We start from the raw sequence: 21,088 nt of genomic DNA, 5'->3' as shown, positions 1-21,088 counted from the left end.
GGTTTCCGCTACTCACTATCCCTCGTGGAGGCACTCCCAGGTCTGCTTGACCTCGAGCCTGTCTCTGGCCCTGTCGTAGCTGAAGCTCGTCACGCCTTCCTCGCCGGCCTTGTCCTGGACGCAGTCGTACCACTCCTCGCCGTCGAACGAGGCGTCGGCGTCCTGTTGGTCCTGTCCGGTGCTGGTGGCGTTGCAGACGGCGTTGTAGTCGAGCGCCTTGTTCTGAACGACAAAGGTGACGAGGCTGGCGAACGGGACCGGCTCCAGCCGCGAGGCTTCTTCTTCTTCTTCTTCTTGTTCGTCTTGCGGGGTGAAGACGGGGACCGAGATGCGGTAGGCAAAGTTGGCCACCGTCCAGTCCTTGGACGCAAAGGTCCACTCCTGGCACGTGCAGTTGGCGTCCGGGGCGGTGCAGTCTTTGGGATCGCGGGGTAGGAGGAGGAGGCGGTTGGTGGCGGTGGGGTAGGAGCTGGCTATGCTCAGGAAGGTGATCAGGAGGAAGAGTTTTGGCAAGAGTTGTGTGACCGAACGAGCCATTGTCGAACGGTGTTTTGGTTGTTTTGGTAGGTTAGGGGTGGTGTTGGGGTTTCCTTGGTCAAACGTAGGGGAAATTAGGTGTGCTATGGGGGGGTTGGCCGGCTTAGAGAGATTGGTAGTACAAATATTGAAAATGAGCTGCAGCAAAATGTGATAGAGTTGCTCAGCAAGGTTTGAGATGACTGGATGTATCTATAATGTATGTATGCCCTATCTTGTGGTAGGGTGTGAGTCCAAAGTTTGCAAGCAGTTTGAGCAAAGGAGGCAGATAGGCAACTATGGAAAAGTTCGGCTAGGCCGATCCTCTTTATAGACGCCCACCAGAGTGACGCAGAGTGAAGAGAAAAAAAAATCAAAGGATTTGATGTGAGTACAGCTTGGACATCCTCTTCCGAGAGACATCCTCTACGGTGTCTGCAGCAAGGCCTGGACTATGTTCTCCAGTTGGTTCTTCTGCTGAATGATCCTATCACAGATCCTGGCTGCCTTCCCCAGCCCCCTATACGATTTTCCGGTATCACAAGAGTCCGTGCGAGTTAGGCAAGTAAAAAAAAAGGTCATGGAATCATAGCCGACCCAGCCATCATCCAATTAACTTTGTTTGATTTCGACATTCCCTGCCAGCCTACTCGCAAAGCTGACCCTCACCGCCGTCAAGCCCGGCCCGATATCTTTTACAGAGAGGCGTAGTCATACTCCGGAATAGGCGCGGGTGCTACCTTGTTTGGCCGCAACCTGGCGTCATGTACGGATGGCGACAGAAGCAGCAGCAATCAATAAAAGAGTACTCAAAGACTGTAACTTTCTTTTTTTCTTAACTCTTCTTTGACCCAACATCCAACGCAATTCTCGACATTCATCCGCATCCACATAACGTCGCAACACTTGTCCAAGACGTTCAAAATCCATGCTTTCTCAGCATGGTTCGCCTGTGGAAATAGAGTACAGAAAAGCCACGATCACACGGTGGAGGACGCGGCCGCGGTACATGCGTACAAGTGCCACCAAACCGTGTCGTCATACAACCCTGGGAAAAAAAAAGTAGATCGCCCTCTGGTAGCAGCCGACCAGAATGGCAAGGTCGTAACGAGCTTCCCCCCCGAACACGATCAGAATGATCCTCGATACGATCTCGCCAGCAAATCTGTTCTTTCACACGAAGACAGTCTCGGAATCCTGCCAGACAAGAAAAAAAAAAAAAAAAAAAAAAGGGCCCGATTGCCGGTTCCCTGACGACATTGCTGACGCAAACGCACTCATGTCCCGATACCAAATGTGAACTAGACAGTGTCTTGGATGGCGTTGCTTCTCGGCAAATCTATCAAGTCGCACCGTGACCTGTGCAGAGGCCAATCGGGGCGGGGATCTTTGTGAAAATCAAACGCGTCGCTTGAAGCAGATCCAGGATGACGCTGCCCGGGCAATCAGTCGTATTAGGGAATTTCAAAGCACTAAAATGCCAAGTTGTGCAAAACAAGAGAAGGCCAGGGAGATGTGGCTGGAAGCAACAGAATAGAAGATACTGACATGTTTGTTTCTCCCACCCCCATAAGCCTGCTGTACGACATCATCTCTGCATGGGACCGACAATGTGTCCTGGACGTATTGGAGCCAGACATTTAATTGCAGATAGCAGGATGAATCCCTGCATGCTTCTGCCACCAATTTTCCTGAGCATCATAGTCACTTACTCTCTAATATTTCCAGCATCAGTAGAGTATTGCCTCCCTGTAAGGGTCACCCGAGAAGACAGTTCACACTGGGAGTAGGGAAGATTGCTCGCAGATTCGCCATTTGACTCCTTCGTCCGCCTTCTTCATCGACCCTGATGTGCATGCTGCATCAGGGACAACTGTTAACAAAGGAGCTACGTTTGACTACTTGAAGCTATCAAACCAGAGCGACATGTCCATCACTTTAGGAACCTTGCCTACTGGCAAAGTCGGGGGCAAGACTTGGTGTCGTCATCCATCCAGAGTCTCTTAGGCAATCGCAAGTAGTTGACGCATCCAGGCTGTCTGCACCAATAAACATTCAGGCCTTCGTGATCCGATTCGATATCATAAGACTCTGGATCTAGTGACATCATCCATGATGATGGGCAACGTCCTAGGGGTCCTGATCGCCTTAGATGGAGAGACATGACCGGATTGTTGTATATCTTGACTCGCTGCCCAAGAAAGCGGCCGGGAACATTTGGGTTGGATTGAGAGTGCAGAGGAAATTTTTCCGACAAAGCTGAGGTTGAAGCGCTATTTCGGCCGCCCTCACACTCTTTCCAGGAAGTCTTGCGCTCGGGCTCTGCCAGTTTCAGATGCTGAGGCAGGGCCTCCGAGCCAGCGATGTGGATGCAGTCGCAGTAGCCCCAAGTCAAACGAGAAAGGCTCCAGGAGGGTGTTGCTACCGTTTCGCTGGTAGAGTGGATCCGAGAATATGTACTTGCCTGTGTTCTCACGTAGGCTCGCGAGCTGACGACGCAGAATCGCGCCATCTACTCGTGGCTTGGGTTGAGAACCATCATCGTCAGGCACTTTTGGTGGGATGACGTCTGGAATGTATGCGTCCCACGTTACTGTCAGTGATATGCGCCCACCGCCTCCTCTGCTGTTCTGGCCGCCTGCTCTTGCTGTAAGAGCTAGCCTGTCAGAACATCCTCGAGTCTTGTGCCTTATCTCGGAAAGGAGGCGACCTCCAGTATCGTGGCTCCAGTGCTTACACGCGAGCATCGTCTCTACGATATGCACTCGATCATGAGTAGCCGAATCGAGCAGACCAGTCTTAGCCATAATCTCGGCCCATGCTGCTGTCTTATGGTCACATAGACGCATGTATCCCTGGTGTCCAATACAGACGCGCAGCTCGCTCGACATGCGTCGCTGAGCAGCCGAAAAAAGCCATGAGCGGTGGTCGACGCCGCAACCTGAGCAATGATAGTACATCAGCGCTTGATCCATTCTTTGATTCCAGTCTTTTGCAAGCCGGGCAGCATCGCATCCCTCTCAGAAACGTTCAGCAATTTTGTCCTGCTGAAAGCGACAAGATGTAGTCAGATCATGATACTTCCACGCCAGACGCCTCTTGAGAAATTCTTCAATGCCTGGATCGGGCGAGGCAGTCATCCGAGCTTCGTGTATCGGGAGGGCCACAGATGTCTTGTAGAGCCGTAGAAACAGCCGGCAAGAGATCCTGAGAGACTCTTCATCTTCTAAGCTGGGCAGGTGTTGAATTATATTCAACAGCACTTCCTCTGGGAGACGGTAGACTGGGCATTCTGCCAGATTGCGGAGGATCGGCCGAATGAGCGGGTCGGGGTTTGTGGCCATATTTTCCGTCTTGCCATCTTTGGCTTCTGAGCCCTTGAAAGCATGTCTGTGATCCTCGGGGATCCTCTCATATCCTTGTCTTTGTGAGCTCAGTGTGTGGCCCATCTTGATGATAGACTTTTCCTCGGCTTTCACCCTCTGTGTACGTTGCGAAAATGATGTTTGATGGGGTTTAGTAAACACGAAAGCTACAATTGTCTGACGACAAGATGCCAAGATGTATATCAAAGCTTGGACAGAGAAATCGGTAGGTATGTGGGCGGCTAGGCGTGCATTCAAGTAGGGTTTTGTGATGCAAGTCTCCTGCATGACACAGAGAGGTCCCCATGGCGTCAAGCCTGTGGAAGGAATCGCTATTGTTGGTGTGAACTGTAAAAGATGATAGGTCAGCACATGAAAGCGAAAAAATAAGTCCAAGAAATTAAACATTGACATGTCTTTGAATGCTGCGTTGCCGCAACTTACCTCAGATAAACCTTTCTGGCGAACCTATTTTGCTGAACACATGCACTTCAGTGCTGAAAGTAGAACTTGGTCGCCAATGCAAAAGAAGTGGCTGAAAAAAATTCAAAAGATGAAAATAAGGAGACGATATGCCAAATTTGTGGCTGAGCAACCACATGTTGTATGTCGACAACGGCAACAGAGAGCTAACAACCACTAAGACAGGTAGAGAGACTTGATAGAACGCACCGAGGTGGCTTTTTGACATGCCAATTGTTTCAGGATGACACCAAGAGTTTTTTTGTTTGCCTGACGGTGGCTGAGCTGTAGAGCGAGAGAGCAAGAGAACCAGAGAGCGAGACAGCAAGATACGGATCGAGAGGCAGCCGAAAAACCCGAGTAGCAGTTGTTGAGTCGACAAAACTGTAATAGTAGAGAACAATGTAGCACGTGCTGAGTCCTTTCTTGTATGTTGACTGGGAAAGGATGGCTGCTTATAGATTTCAAACATCAATGTTTCGGACAAGAATTGAATTTCAGAAGTCCACATGGTCGATGATGGGATAGGTAGCACGTCCAAGATACCTCTTGGCTTAGATTTCAACATCAAAATTTGGCCTGAGAGCTGGGCAAGAAGCATCCAAATGACAAAAAGGCAGGCGTGAAACGTTCTCTGCCTCACTCGTATTGCAACTGACTTTTTTCAAAGACGTTCAACTGGTCATATGTCCACTACCAAGGAAGGACTTGGCCATGTAAATTTGCAGGAATAATCCAGCTTTCCAAGGGAGAAATCGGCCTATATATTCTGGGCCGCTGGCTGCAATTTCCTGGCCAGACATGATTTCTTTTCTGGCATGCAACAAGAGAGCTAACAATCACTGACAAAAGAAGACACAGATAGAAACCAGAGATACCACCCGAAGTCACCACAATATGGTGACTATCGAGGTGAATATTGATGCGGAGGCCACGGAGATCCTCCGGGAGGCGACGGAAGTCCTTGCGGACGCCATCACTGGCGCCGCAAAGCACCTGGCAGCTGCCGTCTTGGCCGCCGCAGTGCCCAGTGGGGAGCTTTGGCTCCTCACGGTCCTGGGGATGGCCATCTCAGCTCTGCTGGTGAAGGTGACGACCTACGTCGTCACCAAGCTTTGGGTGGAGGGGTGGAGATGCCTGGGGAGGGAGATGAAGGCGGCTTTCGCCGGCCTTTGGGAATTCGGTGCGTTTGTTTTGGGAGCGTGCGGGCTGTTCTGGGACTGCCTGGCCTTGGGCCGCCTTGTGGCAAAGGTCAAGACGAGCCGTGGGCCGACAGAGCCCGAGCAGTGTGGTTCGGGCGGCACGGGTTCGGGAACCGAGCTGGTGGTCTGCGAGAGGAATGGCTCGAACCAAGCCAGCCGCCGCCGCCAAATTTATTCTAGGGAGTAATAATTGCTCTGTGCAAAGTTTTTTTTTTTTTTTCTTTTTTTCTTTAGTTTTTCATGTCTCGCTACCAATTCCATCATGTTTCTTTTCTCGCAGGCATTTTTATTGGGCGACCAATGACTCTGGACCTCCTCGTGGTGTTGCCTGGGAACAGGTATAGTACCAGCCAACGCAGAGTCTTTTGTAACATTTAGAATTTAGCAAGCACAGGTTTCATCATGGACGCTCGAAGTGGGCCAGACAACGAATAAATGTGTAGATGCTCAGTGTCTAAAATCAAGAATGGAAAGAAACCAGGCAGGGTCTGCCATCCGCCAAAGATAAAATCCCCACGGGCTCCTCACAAAACTCCACAGAGGCCATGCATGTCCGGTTAGGGAACACAAACACAGACCAAAGTTGATCTAAGAGACGCCTAAGGAAACCCGAAAAAAGCAAATACAAGTGGATAATGCATATTTGTTTAACCCTCGCCTTCATCAAACGGTTCGACCCTCAACATGATCTCCTCCAAAAACCCCTCAAGGAATGTACCTCCTGCGTCCTTGCCCGTGTCCATATGGACCGGCTCAGACTTGTCATAGTGGTCGATCTCCTTGCACATGTGCGCGAGCCGGTATACGAGCTTCCGTATCTTTTCGTGCGCCGCCTCTGCCCGCTGCTGCCGTGGGGTGGGGGCGGGGGCACCGCCGGCGAACTGTGACGGCGCACCGGGTGGCATCGCTTGAATTTGTTGCTGAAGTCGAATCTGCCGCCTTTTGAGCGCCTCCTCAAGCGCGGGGAAGATGACATCGTTGAGGGCGTCCATCTCCCCGTTGGGCGGCGCCGGCGCCGGCGAGGGGAAGTCCTGGTGCTGTGGTGTGCCTGGTTGCTGCTGCTGCTGCTGCTGCTGCTGCTGGTGCTGTAGTGCTTGTGTTTGCAAGGGCCGTGGCGTGGGTAACTGTTGGTGCTGCGGTGGCTCGGGGGTGTCATCTCGTGCTCGGTATGGTGGCTGAGGAGGAAGTTCGTGCTGTTGCATTTGCCTTGGCTGTGGTGGTTGGTATTGGCGCGTTTGTGGCTGTGCTGCAGGTTGACTGGATCCCGCGTGTTTACCACGAAATGGTGGTATTTCTGGCAGCTTAATTGGGCCTATATGGGCCAGTGGCTTCTGAGCTTGAGAAGCAGCCGGTCCTGTCTTTGGTATCAATCCCGTCCTCTCTTTGTGACCGGGCTCTATCATATCACCGATGTTCATCCCATTCATCTCGCGCTGTAACTGCTGTTGTAGCTCTCTATCGTAATCTGGCGAGGGCGCACTGTCGAAGCTGACAGGGGCTGGCTTTAAGACTGCCCTCGGTGTCTCTGGCTCTCTTTCTATTTTCTGTACTGTTGTTTTCCCTGGCGAACTCGGGACTGGTCTCCTTTGGGGGCTGACCTGTCTTGACTTGACCGTGTCATTGTCCAACTGCTGTTGCGACAGCCTCTTGGTTGGGCTCTCGCTACGATGCCGTTGGCGACTTTGCTCGAATTCTGTCTCGTGGGCTCTCGTTGCCCGCGCATTGGTGGCAGACTCGTCCAGGGGATTGAGCAGTCCCGGGCGGTGAATGATGTGGCCACGCTCGCCAACAAGCCTGACGGTACCAAAGTCCCACATGTCCTCATTGACCGCCGCCCGGTCAGCAGCCTGCTGTTGACGCTGTTGCTCATCGTCTGACTGACTGTCTAATTCCTCATCGTTCTCGCTCTTGTGCGTCGAGCTCCAGCGGCTGTGGCGCTCGATCAACTCTGTCAGATAGCTCGTCTTTTTGGCGTGACGGACGAACGGGTGCCGCAGCAGCTCCCTGGCGGAGGGCCTGTCCTTTGGGTCGCGCTGCAGACATAGCTCGATAAAGTCCTTGAAGGCCTTGGTGAAGTTTCCTTCAAGGCGCGGGGGTGGATTCTTGGGGATCAAGAACAGAACCTTCATCGGATGAATGTCGGCATACGGCGGCTCGCCGTTGGCTAGTTCGAGAGCTGTAATACCCAGTGACCAGATATCTGCCTTGTGATCGTAGCCGCTTTGTTTTATCACTTCGGGCGCCATCCAGAAGGGTGTGCCTACGAATGTGTTCTTCTTGGTCATGGTGGCGCTCAGCTGGCCCGAGACGCCGAAATCTGCTAACTTGACTTGTCCATTGGCTGCAAGTAACACATTTGCAGCTAGTTTATATAGACCCGTTGGCGTTAGCGGAGTTTCATATGGCCCCCACCAGTTGCATCTGGCGCCGTTCGGGTTGAGCCCAAATCTCACCTTTGACGTCCCGATGAAGCTTTTTGTCCGCATGGAGGTAGTCTAGTCCGAGCAACAGCTCTCGTACAACGATAGCAATGTACTCCTCGCCGATCAAACCGGGCTTCATGAGGTCGGCGCAGCTTCCACCGGAGCAGAACTCCATGACAATCCATAGCTCGGCCCCCTTTGCGTATGACCCATAATACTTGGTGACATATGGTGACTGAAGCTCTGACAGAATCGCAATCTCTTGTATGATATCCTCGACCTCGTCTTCGGCACTCTCGATATCAATGATCTTGATGGCAACTGCATGGCCTGTTCGCTTGTCCACTCTGGGACATTGAGAGGGAACCGTTAGCTTTTGCTACTATATTGGTATTCTGAGCTGCAGCATGGACTCTTCGCGCGCGCGAGTGAGCCACGGCAGCAGAGGAGCAGTACAGGCTATATGTACCCTTTGTAGACCTTTCCGAAGCTTCCTCCACCTGTCAAGCACAACGGTTGGGTCAGCTAACTGTTCAATCCACCGCCATAGGCAGACCTCCCACAAATGGTGTCGTACCGATGCAGTATTCCTTGGTGTAGAGTGACTCCGGGTCGGGAGATCCCTCCTCGTAATCCCGGTCCCGATCCCCCATGTCGTCCAACCAGAAAATGGGCGAGGGCGCGGCGGATTGAAATTATGTTGGCCGGCGTCGAAGCTGCCACGAACCCACTTCAAGCCACTTTGAGTGGCTTGGTCGTCTGTTGCGAAGTTTTGTGCGATCAATCGTGGATGTCGGGGGGCAGCTATCAGCTTCGCGGGGCGGAGCGCCTTATCGTAATCTAGAATGCGTTCGGACCTTGACCACCCGGTAGGAGTTGTTCACTATGCCTGGATATTATGCTGTCGGGTACAGGCACTAAATCGAAAAGGTCGCAAAAATTCACGGAGCTTCGGGCAAGTAAGGGAATGGGCGCCTGGTTGGGCTTTGTCGAGAGGTCGAGGATGCCCGTCCGCCTCACAGCTGACGCTGTGGGTTGCAAGGGGGGAAAAGGGAGCCAGGGGTTTATCGATTCCCTGCGTGGGTTGAGGTACCTGGATAGGGAGCAGCTGCCTGTGACGCCTCTAATGCAAGCGAACCGCGGAGCTGGGACTGAGAGAAGAACAAATGGGAGAAGAAAAAGAAAGGTTTACGAATCCAACTCAAAGATCGAAGCAAGAATGTTGCGCCAGCCTTAGGGCGTCAGGGCGACAGCGAGAAAGGGCTCTTTCGTTGTTTGTTTATTTCGCAACGGTATTGGACGGGCAAGCACCAACCAGGCTTCTGCGTCGATTTTCAATGTCGTTCATCGGTCGTTTCCTTCCCCGCCCCTCCATCATACACCTACTGTGATTCGTCGTTGCGTTCAAGGACCAGACCGGGGCGCCTTGTCAAAAGAGGTGGGGTGGTACTAGTGTGGTGGGCGGTGGGCGGGCGGCCAGCCCTGTTGTGGTGCGAATGCAACCACAAACAATCTTTGGGCATTCCAACCTACTGTACTTTCAGATAGGGTGATGACTGACTGATAACAATACCAACTAACTTGCTTTTGCATGTGCATACGTGAGAAATAAAAGAGTTACGTTTTTTTCTTCATCTTTTTAAGAGGAGGTTTATACAAAATAGTATTGAGTAGAATGGAGGCAATTGGAACAATTCTAGATTGGCTGAAGTAGCAAACTATTCCAATTCTGCAACAAACCCACTTACCTAATTAGTGTCTCTCAGGAGCACGAGGGCGTGCAAGGGCAAGGAGCTGGCCTAGCATCACGCGACATCGATACGACCATCCAAATAAACTAGCAGTAGAGCACTGTTTCCCGACCTTTCACCGCCGCACTAGGTGGTCAACAGATATCAAACTATAATCTCATCTGCCCACGTGGTTGGGACGTCATTTATTCATCTGCGTTGGGCAATAATGCAATAGACATTGTCTGGATGAGGCTAGATGTTTGCAATGATATGGTCGTCAAGCAAACTCGTATGTTTCAGACACCAAGAAACTAGTGAAAGAGCGAAAGAAGAAGAAAGAAAATACCAATCGAGGAAAAAAAAAGACCAAGGGAAAAAAAAAAAAAAAAAAAAAAAATAAGACCAAAACACCTTTCCCATCACCATTCAAGTCTATTCCCAAGCCGAATCTCCACGAAAAATCGAATAATGCCATTCAACCCGCCATGCCTACTGCGCAACACCCTCTATTCTCACCCCACAAACTCCACTGCGAGAGACGACTGTTTGATACCTGCCTCCTCTATCGTCTTGTCCAGATCCACAATGAGATCCGTTCCTTGAGGGACGCGCTTTATCTCAAACTCGACGCCAGCCTTATCTTCTCCGCCAAGCGGCTCCGCTTTTAACCACTCGTACAACCGCCGCACCGGATCCGTGACAGCAAATCGTCGTACCACCTTGCCGCTCGGGCTCATGAATTGGATACGCGTGACTCCCGCAGTGCCTGCTGCAGGCTCCGAATGTGGTCGATCCGAGGCTATCTTGGCCCAAGCCGAGTCTTGCTGCTCGTCTGCTGGTGGGGCCGCCGGTGTCTGTTCCTCGACAGCCTTGTTTTTCCCTTTGTCGGACGAACCAGTCGACTTTGTGAGCTCGTCCGGGTCTTGAATGCTTGGCCGCGAGGAAGACTCCCCAGACCCATTATTGGCCGTCGCCAGACTATTCTGCATCGCTAGTTGGAGCATCTCGTCCTCTGTCATGCGGTCGACATCCTTGACCACGCGCTTGGGTGCTTTCGTGGTCGCCACGGGGTTCTTGCCTGAGAACCTATATCTTTCCAGGAAGTCCTCAAGTTTCTCCTTGAAATCGGTAGCTGCCGTCGGGCAATCTTGCCCGGACCATACTTTCATCTGTTCGCCAGTTCGAGGATCAACAACTGCAATGTACGGGTAGATATCCGAGTTGAGGTGTTGCTCGTTAGGCAGGTAAAGCTGAATGAACTGCCGTGCATTACCGAGATCCTTGTCGTATTGCAGAAATAAAAACTTCTCCCGGATGATCTGCTGCACACCTTCGTCTTTCCACACATCTCGGTTCAGCATCTGGCAGCGGAAATCGGCCATGTCTTGGAGGTTGACGAGGATCCACTTCTTTTGATCCTTGCCCTCGTCTCTTGTGTCGTCCCAGTCGAGGTGTGTAAGGATCTCCCGCGGCGGTCTGTACAATTCTGCCAGCCTTCTGCTAGTTGCAGACTGCGCCCCAGCTGACCCGCCAGCCCTGCCCGGAGGACCTTCATCCCAAACAGACTGCGAAAAAGGATTGGCGGGGTTTTCTGACCGAGTAGCACGATAGGCTCCTGAGGCTGCATTGTTTGGTAATGAAGATCAGTCTGTGAAATCAGTGGAATATGTGTGATTTGCGAAGCGGTAAAATCGACCGCAACTTACCCTGCTGCTCGCGCCTTCTCCGCCGCATCTCCTCAAGAAATGCTTCTGCGTCGGCTTCGTCTTCTTCACCTCCCGCGTACATGCCACCAGAAAGGCCTCCAAACTCCGGCGCGACCAACGTCTCCGTTGTCCGCCCGATCGGGGCGCGCACCTCGTCATCGCCAAGCCCAGCCGAGCCTCCAGCTCCGCCGGCGCCGTAGAGTTCTTCCTGTAGACGACGCGCCATTGCCGCGTCCTCATCTTCCTGCGCCGACCTCGCGGCCGCGGCCGCCCCCGACGCCTCAAAGTCGTCATCCAAAGCCGCCCGGGGCCCTGGTGTTCCGCCCATCTGCACATCACCTTCATCGTCGCTTTCGTCAATGTGAATGACGCCCTGGGCATCTTCTCTTCCGGCAGATCTCGAGCGTGAAGACTGGGCGGGTGCGGCGGTCGAGGAAGGTCCCGTCGAGGAAGGTCCCGTCGAGCTACTCGCGGCGTTAAGCGAACTGACAATGTCGGGCTGCTCAAAAAAGAGCTGACAGGCTTGCATCGTGTCGTTGTCGCTCAGCTGGAGAAGGTGGCGGGCAACTGGCTCGGTCGCGCCCGTGAAGGCCATCACCGATGCCAGCGCCTCGTCGGCCATGGTGGACGTTGTGTGTCTGTCGAGAGGCTTGCTGGATAGCGGGTGCGTGACGGGTGTGGTGAAATCGACAAAAGTCCGCCCGTGCGATGGACAAGCAGGCGTTTGTGGCAGGGCGTTTCCTATGAAACTTTCTAGGAAGCTGTATGTGGATTCTATATTCTAACAAGGTGCCTCGAGTGGAATGCGCGGCTTTGAAAAGAATGAACGATTATAGGTTTGGAGTGTTAACCGACGGATGCTGAGGTTTCGTCGAGAGAGAAATAGCTCCGTGCCCAGGTTGCCCGCGAGTGACGCAACTGCGGGCGGCTCCACCACATCCTTCGGTAGGTAGAATGCAATCGAGAAACCCCGCTAAGCGCGATGTCACGTGTTAGAGTCACCACTTCCCACGTGATCCCTAATGCGACGACGACCTATCGCTCGTTTACTTTTGCCTAATGAACGCTTGGTCAAGCACAATATGCCAGGCTTATGGTGTATCAGCCTGCAACGCACAGCACGAAGGCGGTATAGGTCAGTAGAGAAAATGCATTGCACAGAAACAAGCATACTGCGTACCCGGGTAACAGTAGTAGCCAAGCCATTATGTGTTGGGATCAGTCGTGTTTAAATGAAGTACATATCCCCCCTCGTTTACCTTCTGGTTTGCCTCTTGCATGGTCCCTCCAGAGGCTATTCATATCAAGATTCCGATAACGTTCCAACTCAGCTCATTAATGCCTCGGCAACGCTGCCCCCAGGTACCAGAAGATAATAACCGAACCCCCTTCAAAGTTTCCCCAGTATCTGTGCAATGGACCCCTTCACAGCCAGCGACCTCTCAGCCGAGGCAGCGGCATCCAGCTTTTCTTTCAGGAGCTTCAACAACTGCGCATCGCCAATAGCCCCAAACACGCCCTTCTTGCAAGCCTCAACGAAGGCATCCACTGCCCTCATTCTCACAGCCCGCTGATCCTCTGTGCCGACGTCTGGAGCATCCAAATCGAGCGTGTTCAGGATCTTCACAGCGGTGTCGAGGGCAGAAGCTGGTTGCTGCGCAGCACCGCCCTTTGCATCGTCGAGAAGGTCCGCGGCGCAGCTGTACCACACCTCCCTACGAACGCGGTCAAATTGGGTGCTGGCAAGGTAGGGCCCTAACGCCGAGATTACCCGTTTCAGGACGGCCTCTGGCTCGACCTCAATCTTCTCCCGGCAGTAGCCCCTAGCCACAGCCTCCACAGACACTGTAGCCGTCTTGGTTACAAGATCTTCGCGCCCCTTATCCCCATCCACATCCATCCTGTCCTCGTCCTTGAGTGCGTCGAGGTGCGGCGTTACGATGCTCACGATGTCATCCAGCATATCCATCTGCTTGCGAGACTTTGCGAACCTCCAAAGGCACTTGAATGCATGCACACGGTACGTGTCGTTGTTCCGCTTCGCCTCACGTACAACGATCTTTTTTAGTACCGTATTGTCTCCGAAACCCTTTTCTGCCATGTCAGCCAGCGGGTCTAGGAGCTTCTCTTTCCCATCAAAAGTTTTGAGTAGTAGTGACTTCTCAAATGTTGGCCAAATCTTATCCAGGCGCGACGCTGCTGTCCCAGCACTAAGGCTTGCACCCTCCAGGACCCCCTTGACCATTGAACCCTGCGATTGCGGAAAAGTTAGCAAAGCAAGTCAAATGCGAAAGTGCTGAAAAAAAAAAAAAAAAGACTCACCGTAGTCAGAGCACCGGCATGCTTCAGCGCCCACTGCGCCGCACCCAGCGCCCGCTCCACGAGCCCTATGATCTCATCCACGTAGCGCACGACGCTCCTCGCGCTGCCGGCATGCTTGTCCCATACCTCGGAAAAGCAAGTGGCGACATACTCTTCAGCATCGTGTTTGCCCAGATATGCGAGAGGGAGGAGCTGCGCCTCAAGTGCGTTGAAATGGTCAGGCGAGATCTTGGACAGCGCCAGCACGACGTCGCCAACCTTGCGCCGACGGCCCTCGTCCTCAGACGCGAAATACAGGTCCGCAAAATGTTCCACAAACTTGAGGCGCGCTCCGTCGGGCGCCACACGCATCATGTATGCGGCGGCCTTTGCGTACGCGCGGCTGACCTCGTCGTTGCGGTCAAGGACGCACTTGTACATGAGTTTCAGAAACCGGTCTGAATGTGGAGCAAAGTCAACGGCGTGCCGGATGGACAAGGACGATAGCAGATTGCTGCACCCGATTTTGGTCGGCATGCCGATGGCGCTCTTGATGGTTTCTTCGACTCCTGACAGCAGCTTGGGCATAACTTCGGCGTCGACCTGGCGCAACGCATCTTCGATGGCGACGAAAATAGGCGACTGTGAGACAAACGAACTGCGCAGCTTGTCAATCTTTTCCCGAGACTCTTCGCCAGACCGCTGGTAGTAGTAATTAAGAGCGTCCGGCTCGATGGTGCTCAGAAGATTCAGCAAGTGCGTCACCATGTCAGCGATGTATGGCCGGAGCGCCACGCCGCCGTTCTTCGCAATCTTCATCACAGTTATGATGGCGAGACCTTTTACTTCTTCAACACCACTTTCAATGCCCTTGTCAGAAAGCAGGAATGGAAGGGCTTGTCCTATCATTGCAGTGGCTGTTTTGGAAGCTGCGGCGCTGCTCGACTCCTCGAGCTGCCGCACCAAGGTATTGGAAAGGTTCATGCAAAGACCCATAGCTGCCTCACGAACGGAGGCCTTGACGTCGTCTAGGACTCGCAAAGCGGCGCTCCAAATGTCTTGGTAGTGCTCCTTGTATCTGTCAAACTTCTGTCCGCCAATGAGGTCTGCGATGGCTGCACAACTAGCTTGGCGCACTCGCCACTCCTTGCCCAGTATGCTCTTGAGGAGATCAGAGAGGATGGCCTCAAAGTGGGTGTCGATGACAGCCGAAGAGTCCTTTACAAGTGCTTTCCAGATATCGTTCATCGACTTTTGTACGTTCATGTTGGGATCGAATCGGTACCGATAAAGTTTTGGATAGAGCTTCGGATCAACCTCCGACTCTGATAAGATATTGCTGAGGCCGAAACGCCCAAACGCCGAACGCGTGGACCATGTCGCGGCGTTGGTTGCCAGGGACATGAACTTGTAAATGAGACTCTGGTCACCGACCTCGTTGGCCAGACTGACGATGTCTTTGTAGGATGTAATGCTCTTACCTTCGCCAGTAGGTAGCGCTCCTGCATCAAATAGTTCAGTATCCTTGTCGACCTCAAGCTTTGGCCCAGATCCGGTGAAAGCAGCGACGAGATCCTTGACCAGATCTTCTCGCAGCGCGGGGTCACCGCGCTCGTACACCAACGCAAGACCGCGGCTCGCAGTCTCCTGAACGATTTCATCGCGCGCACTCAAAAGCCGCATGAACGCAACCTGGCTCTCGCGCAACTTGAACTGGATCTCGGGGAGATGAGAACAGTTCTGAATCAGGCAAAACAGCCATATGCCTGAGGCCTTTAGAAGGGAAGGCTTGGTCGTCTTGCAGTCCTGCAGAAGCTTGTTCAACAGCTCCGATACCCTCGCGCCGCGCTTGCCGATGAGGTAAGAGTTGTCTTTAGGCTCGACATCCAAAGTGAGTTGCACAACCTCCGAGTCCCAGCAGGCAACTGCAGCTGTTATGGCTTCGCCTACAGCAAACTGAACTTCTGTCTGCTTGATTTCGTGAAGTTCGTATAGTCTGGACAGGATGTCAGTAACAATGGACGAGTCGTTGTCGTTTGTATCATCGAGAGCTATTGCGAGGCGACCGAGGCCGACGATTGCCTTGTCGTTGGATTTCTTGGCCTCGGAAGAAAGTAATTCAACCCACTCCGCAGCCAATTTTTTCCGAGCATCATCTTGAGAGAGACATGAAAGACCAGCAGTCCAGAATTGTGACATGGCCTGATATGTGGAGTTGCGTCGAGCCAGCGAGGAAGCCTTAAAAACGGTATTGCGTCGGATTTTGTCCATCAGGGGTGTCGAAGCCTCTCCTGATGGATGGTTTAGACCGTAATAGTATATCAATCTCGAGGCAAGATGTGCCATGCAGAGCAGTGACCCCTGGGTCTTTGCCTCACTGCCAATTGCAGGACTCTGTGACTCAAACTCGGCCATAAGGCGCTCGTAAATTTCCATCGTAGCCGTCTGCCCTTTAGCAGGATGTGCGCCAAGAATTGCGCACGCCCGAGAACCAAGCAGTCGCAAATCAGACTTGTGGGACATAACCAGCGGCAACAGATCCTCAGCGCGGCCGACCAAAGACCGCAGGACTGCTTTGGGAGCCAATGAAGCAAGGTCGACGAAGCTCTGCGCACATTCGTTGACGATTTCATCATTGTCCTGAAGCAACATGCCCTCCAGCGCAGCTGTTAGTAGAGTAAGAAGCGCTGTGCTGGGCATTGTTGTTGCATCAGACGCCCGAGGCAAACTGTCGTGGGCGTTTGCCAGATAGTGACGAATCGTCCTACGAGCTTCGAGATCAGACCGGACTTTGTTCTCCAGCTGCAGCTCCCAACCAGGCTGGACCTTGAAGCTATCTCCTAACGCCATCAAGAACAAGATTCGAGTGCAGTATGTCACGGTGAGTGGGTAGGCATGCAGTTTGTCCCCTCCAAAATTGGCGAAGAATGGCGAGGTCGGGTGGTCATCCTTCGCTTTCTTATCCACGTGGTCGTCAGCTGAGGAGATACGCTCGGTAAAATAAGTCCGAACCATCTCGACCCAGTCGGGAAGCTTGGCATGGGCGGATTCCTCATTGGCGTAGTATGTCCACGGGTCTAGACCTTTGCGGCCCTCCTCAACGACGTCCCTGCGCTCGCTACGAGCACTGGCTACGGCGAGGATGTCGATCCACCGCGCGGTAGCATCGGAAAATGGCAGGCATTGATTAGCACACTTGACGGCCGCGGGCCGGGTGCTGCGCACTATCTCGGGCGCGTCATGGGGTGGCGACATGTAAGTGAGTAGCGTTGAGTGCAGGTGGAAGCATTCGGCATCTCCAGGGTTCTGAAAGAAGCGTGCAACTGCGGGCAGTGCGCCATCGACGGCAGCAACGACGTCCGAAGGGTCCTCTGATAGTGACCGGAACAAGAAACTGAGCAGAAATGTGCGGGGCTCTTCGGGAAACTCCTCTGCCGACCTAGCCAGAACACCGATCGTCTCGTAGGCTCTGTATCGGAGGTTGACCTGATCCACGGACAGGTTTTCCGGAACGGGCCAGCCTTGACTTCGGATGAAAGCCACAAGGTGGTCGATTAGGGGATGTGCAATGGTTATGAAGTTGCTGCCTTTACTCGGTCCAATACGCGCTACCCAATTCATGTACTCGAACAGAGCTTTGTGGAGTTTCGTCTGCTCGAGACCACTAGCTTGCATTCGCCGCACCCAGTCGTCGCTGGGTGCGTGTGGAAAACTTCCCTCCAAATCCATCTTGACGACGTTCAGGATGTTCTCTCTGTATGTAACTGATGTAGCTGACCTGCTCAAAAGATTGAGTATTTTGGCTCGGAAGGGTGAAGGGAGTCCAAGGTGAGCAGTGAATAATTTCTCTACTATTGACCTGTCTTCCAGGTCGACGGTTGACCTTTTCAGCATGTCGTCGCCAACAGATGACATACGCCCATCAGAACTAGCAGAAGCATATATGGATGCCAAAAACCGCTCTTTGTCGGTGAACGCGCCACTGGCGAGGAGATTCAATGCTCGCAAGCGTGTCTCTGCCAGCTTCAGACTGTTGAGACCCGTCCATGTTTCGGGTTTGTCGAGGGTCAGAAATTTGATGTCTTCCTCCGTGAGGCCCATGGTCTCGGACAAGTTCTGCTTCAGCAGCAACAGCTTTGTCAGCCATTCGGCAACATAGCCAGAGTCCGCTGGGTCAGATAATCCGATTTCATCCCTGAAAGCATCGGACTCTTTGCTTCCTCTGGGCGGCACCTTGACGTCGGGGATTATGTGCAACACAACGTTGAAAAGAGCGGCGTGACTGGGACTGATGTTCTTGCCAATGTCCTTCAGAACTATGGAAACAAGCTCAGCACGTTCTGAGCTATCGATACGTCCAATGCTATGCTGAATAAATGTAAGATCCAGGTGCCTAACCAGTGGGGAATCGGTTGCCTTGTACTGCGCGAGGAGGGCAGCTACAGGTAGGACTATGCCTGGCGGTTGCACGAATGTTTTGAGCCGCTGGCATATTTGGATCACCTAAGAACATTGTTAGCTGCCAGGGCATAAAAAAACGGGGATGACTAGGTGGCTGGTTAGATATCTTTCTTACCTTGCTTCGCACTGAGAAGTGCTCGCTGCCAGCTTTTAGGATGAGGGGCGCCAAGTACAATTTTAGTAATTCTGCCAGCTTCTTCTCGTCATTTGCAACGTGGAGGATCCTAAAGTCAACTTTGTCGACCAGAGCCAGTTCTTTGGCTTCTGGGGTAGCCATGACGTCCCCCGAGTTGGCACGTGAATGCGAGGAGTAAAATGGCCGATGTTGGAACTGCGGGGAAAGCGTGTACTGGGTATCGCAAAAGAGGAGATTAAAACAAGATAAAAAAACAAAAAGAAGACGATCTCAGATCTATTGCTGGACAACCGCTTAAATTGATTTATATCTTGCTCTTGTGATGATAATGAAATTTCGTCAATATAGAGTTAGTATGCCATTGCGTGGACCTGGTTCGTGGCGAAGAAGCTGCCTGCTTTGTGATCTTGACCTCTAGGCAGGCAAAGGCGACGTCGCTACCATCTCGTAAGCCAACAAGCCAACAACCTACAATCCCTGCCCTGCCATTGTGGGCTTCGCACGGAGAATGAAGTACATCACGTGAGGCGTCACCATTTTGACCAGTCACTCACTATCCTCAAGCAATTACTCATCTTCTCTCCATCCGCCAAATATCCAGAAGTGAAAAGTCAGAGATCAAGAATTAGAGAGGGAAGAGAACAAGTGGTAATTGGAAAAGGAAGCAAAAAAGGTCGGGCCGCCATCTCTCCTTTGATTTCAGCCCACGGCGCGAATTGAAAGGATGAGGTCTCCCACACCCCGTAGTTCCTCGCCCTGTCGAATCCGAATCCTTCTAGTCTAGGCTAGAAGGCCCACATCAAGACCCCGAGGCATCCGCCACAGAGGCCTACCGATTAGCCCAGCTCCCGGCAAGGCCGGGTCGACTTGTCGACTGAAACCAGACAACTGTCAATCCCGATTTTTCTAATTCCTGTGACAGGTGGGGAGGGGAGCATTGCTGTAACCTGGTCCCGGGGAATTTTGGTTTTGCTGGTATTACTAAGTAAGAAGCACTGTACTGTACATCTGACGTTGTCAAAATAGCATTTACTAACCGACTGAGATTGCGACACTACAGACAGTAACAGGTTAAACGCGCATTGCGCATGAACTTCCTTGGCTTAAACCGGCAAAATAAATAAATAAGATATACCCTCCTCAGTGGGACGCTGCGTCTTATGCCGGGTATCGATGGAAGATGAGTCCACAGAGGACTGACTCCAAGCGTCCGAAGTTGGTAAGAAGTATTCTTAGACCTCAGCGGCGGCGGCACCGCGTTCGCTCATCAGCGCTGCCCAGGGGCTGGTTGGCAGCCACAGATGTCGACCCCCGACCCGCCTCAAAGTTTAGGGTCTCACTTGGTGGCTACCACAACTGGGGAGAGTGAAATAAGCCAACGCCCGCCTGTGATCAGACAACTCGCATGAGCAAGCGACACCTGATCAACTTCTTGTGCCAATCGCGGCAAGCCCCCGGATTGCGGTGAGAAGAGACAGGACTGGATTGAAAGCTAGGAGCCAACTTCAAATCCCAATGCCAAGGGAAAAAAGAGCTATGCTATATGTCAGTTCATCTGTAAATATTGCGACCACTAAACGATTGTTCTACATATGACGTAATCGACCAGAAGCGCATCGTGGCTGAGGAAGCAAGCATGGCCTGAGAATATTCATGTCGGCGCTGTTGTGCTCACGAAGAAAATATGGGTTGCCATCTTTTTTTCTCTCTCTTCAATATCAACACCGGAAAAATTATTGAAGCTGGGCTTGTCACAAACAAATTGCAACCACGCAAGAAGAAAGAAGACCACAGTGCGCGTATGAATTTGTCTCCTTTCATCCAATATCTCATGATTACATAATATAGACTTGGTGGATGTGAGGTCGTTGAGCTCACGCCACTTATTCTTAGGCATCCTAGCCGAACTCCGAAAATCCATCCATTTGAGTTAAAACTTTTTCTTGAATGGTGCATGGTTTCGAGACGCTGGTTCTCCCAATGGGAGGTCAAAGCTAAGATTTAGCTTCGCAGTACCTTCCGAAATACGAAAGAGTAAATGCATGATAGGATGACTACCAATTAAGCAGACAAACTGTCAAATGTTAACCCAGGCACAGTACTTCGCTAGTACAAATACTGTACGAACCACGAATAAGAAGATGCGATTGTTCCAGAACCCACAATTTTGGCATTTTGATATTTACTTTTCTGTGGGAAGCTTGTAGAGCTGTGTCGAGCGGCACATTGAATTCCACAGTCCACTGTTATGGTTGCATTCTGCGACGTGCCGGCTATTCCAGCGCCGGCAGCTGAGCCCGTGGATGATAATTGACTGGCAGGGCAGTGGATGGAGCACTGACCTCCACTCCTGTTCGGGCGGAAATAGCAGGGTAAGCAAGTTAGGTAGGTAGAGCTACCTAGCTGCCTAAAGCTGAAGGGCAGCAATTGCTACCCTCCATAAGGTAGGCGACTCGAGATCCCAAAGTCTGGGACAACCACTTGGTTCTTTTTTTTTTTTTTTTTTTTTTGAAAGTAACTATTGTAAGGATAATTAATTCGATCGATGCACATGCACACCCACCCAGTGTTTATTTTCCCTGCTGGAACCCTTCATGCAGGGAGAGGTGTGGTATCTGATGTTCTGGGTGCGGATTTTTGAATGTACCCAGGCAAGCCAGCCCCGAATTTGCGGATAGTGTATTGCTAAAATCCGCTATGGCGTCAGGTCGCCTTCTACTCCTTATCCCTTTTTTCGATTTCTTTTCATTGTTTGGTTTTGATTGGTTGACACATATTCCAAA

General features: G+C 52.2%; 6 protein-coding genes across 6 annotated transcripts in view; 1 reads left to right on the top strand and 5 right to left on the bottom strand.

The window, feature by feature from the left end:
- PpBr36_04981 (uncharacterized protein) overlaps window positions 1-537 on the bottom strand; it is a gene marked incomplete at both ends in the record, with an annotated part of 804 nt that extends 267 nt beyond the window's left edge. Inside the window, one exon of the mRNA XM_029892139.1 lies at window positions 17-537. Within this exon, the coding sequence (XP_029750279.1) occupies window positions 17-537 (521 nt within the window). The remainder of the gene's footprint in view (window positions 1-16) is intronic.
- Window positions 538-2,804: 2,267 nt separating this feature from the next.
- PpBr36_04980 (uncharacterized protein) lies at window positions 2,805-3,965 on the bottom strand (the record flags this gene model as incomplete). Its single annotated transcript, XM_029892138.1, has 2 exons — window positions 2,805-3,457; window positions 3,545-3,965. 2 exons carry the CDS (start codon window positions 3,963-3,965, stop codon window positions 2,805-2,807), a joined length of 1,074 nt encoding a protein of 357 aa, XP_029749319.1.
- A 1,275-nt stretch (window positions 3,966-5,240) lies between these two features.
- PpBr36_04979 (uncharacterized protein) lies at window positions 5,241-5,889 on the top strand (the record flags this gene model as incomplete). Its single annotated transcript, XM_029892137.1, has 2 exons — window positions 5,241-5,728; window positions 5,826-5,889. 2 exons carry the CDS (start codon window positions 5,241-5,243, stop codon window positions 5,887-5,889), a joined length of 552 nt encoding a protein of 183 aa, XP_029749153.1.
- PpBr36_04978 (uncharacterized protein) lies at window positions 5,806-8,621 on the bottom strand (the record flags this gene model as incomplete). Its single annotated transcript, XM_029892136.1, has 5 exons — window positions 5,806-5,873; window positions 6,198-7,907; window positions 7,999-8,315; window positions 8,438-8,468; window positions 8,546-8,621. 5 exons carry the CDS (start codon window positions 8,619-8,621, stop codon window positions 5,806-5,808), a joined length of 2,202 nt encoding a protein of 733 aa, XP_029749152.1.
- A 1,592-nt stretch (window positions 8,622-10,213) lies between these two features.
- On the bottom strand, window positions 10,214-12,029 carry PpBr36_04977 (uncharacterized protein; the record flags this gene model as incomplete). The annotated part of the gene is made up of 2 exons (XM_029892135.1): window positions 10,214-11,322; window positions 11,408-12,029. The coding sequence occupies 2 exons, from the start codon at window positions 12,027-12,029 to the stop codon at window positions 10,214-10,216; spliced, it is 1,731 nt and encodes a 576-aa protein (XP_029749159.1).
- Window positions 12,030-12,797: 768 nt separating this feature from the next.
- PpBr36_04976 (uncharacterized protein) lies at window positions 12,798-18,518 on the bottom strand (the record flags this gene model as incomplete). Its single annotated transcript, XM_029892134.1, has 3 exons — window positions 12,798-13,658; window positions 13,730-18,211; window positions 18,285-18,518. Coding segments are annotated over 3 exons (5,577 nt in total), but the record flags the coding sequence as incomplete, so codon positions are not given.
- Window positions 18,519-21,088: the final 2,570 nt, after the last annotated feature.

This window comes from Pyricularia pennisetigena, chromosome 6, assembly GCF_004337985.1.
Source record: "Pyricularia pennisetigena strain Br36 chromosome 6, whole genome shotgun sequence".
NCBI classification, from domain to species: domain Eukaryota; kingdom Fungi; phylum Ascomycota; class Sordariomycetes; order Magnaporthales; family Pyriculariaceae; genus Pyricularia; species Pyricularia pennisetigena.
The sequence above is the reverse complement of the archived record's forward strand: the minus strand, read 5'-3'. Positions and strand labels throughout refer to the sequence as shown.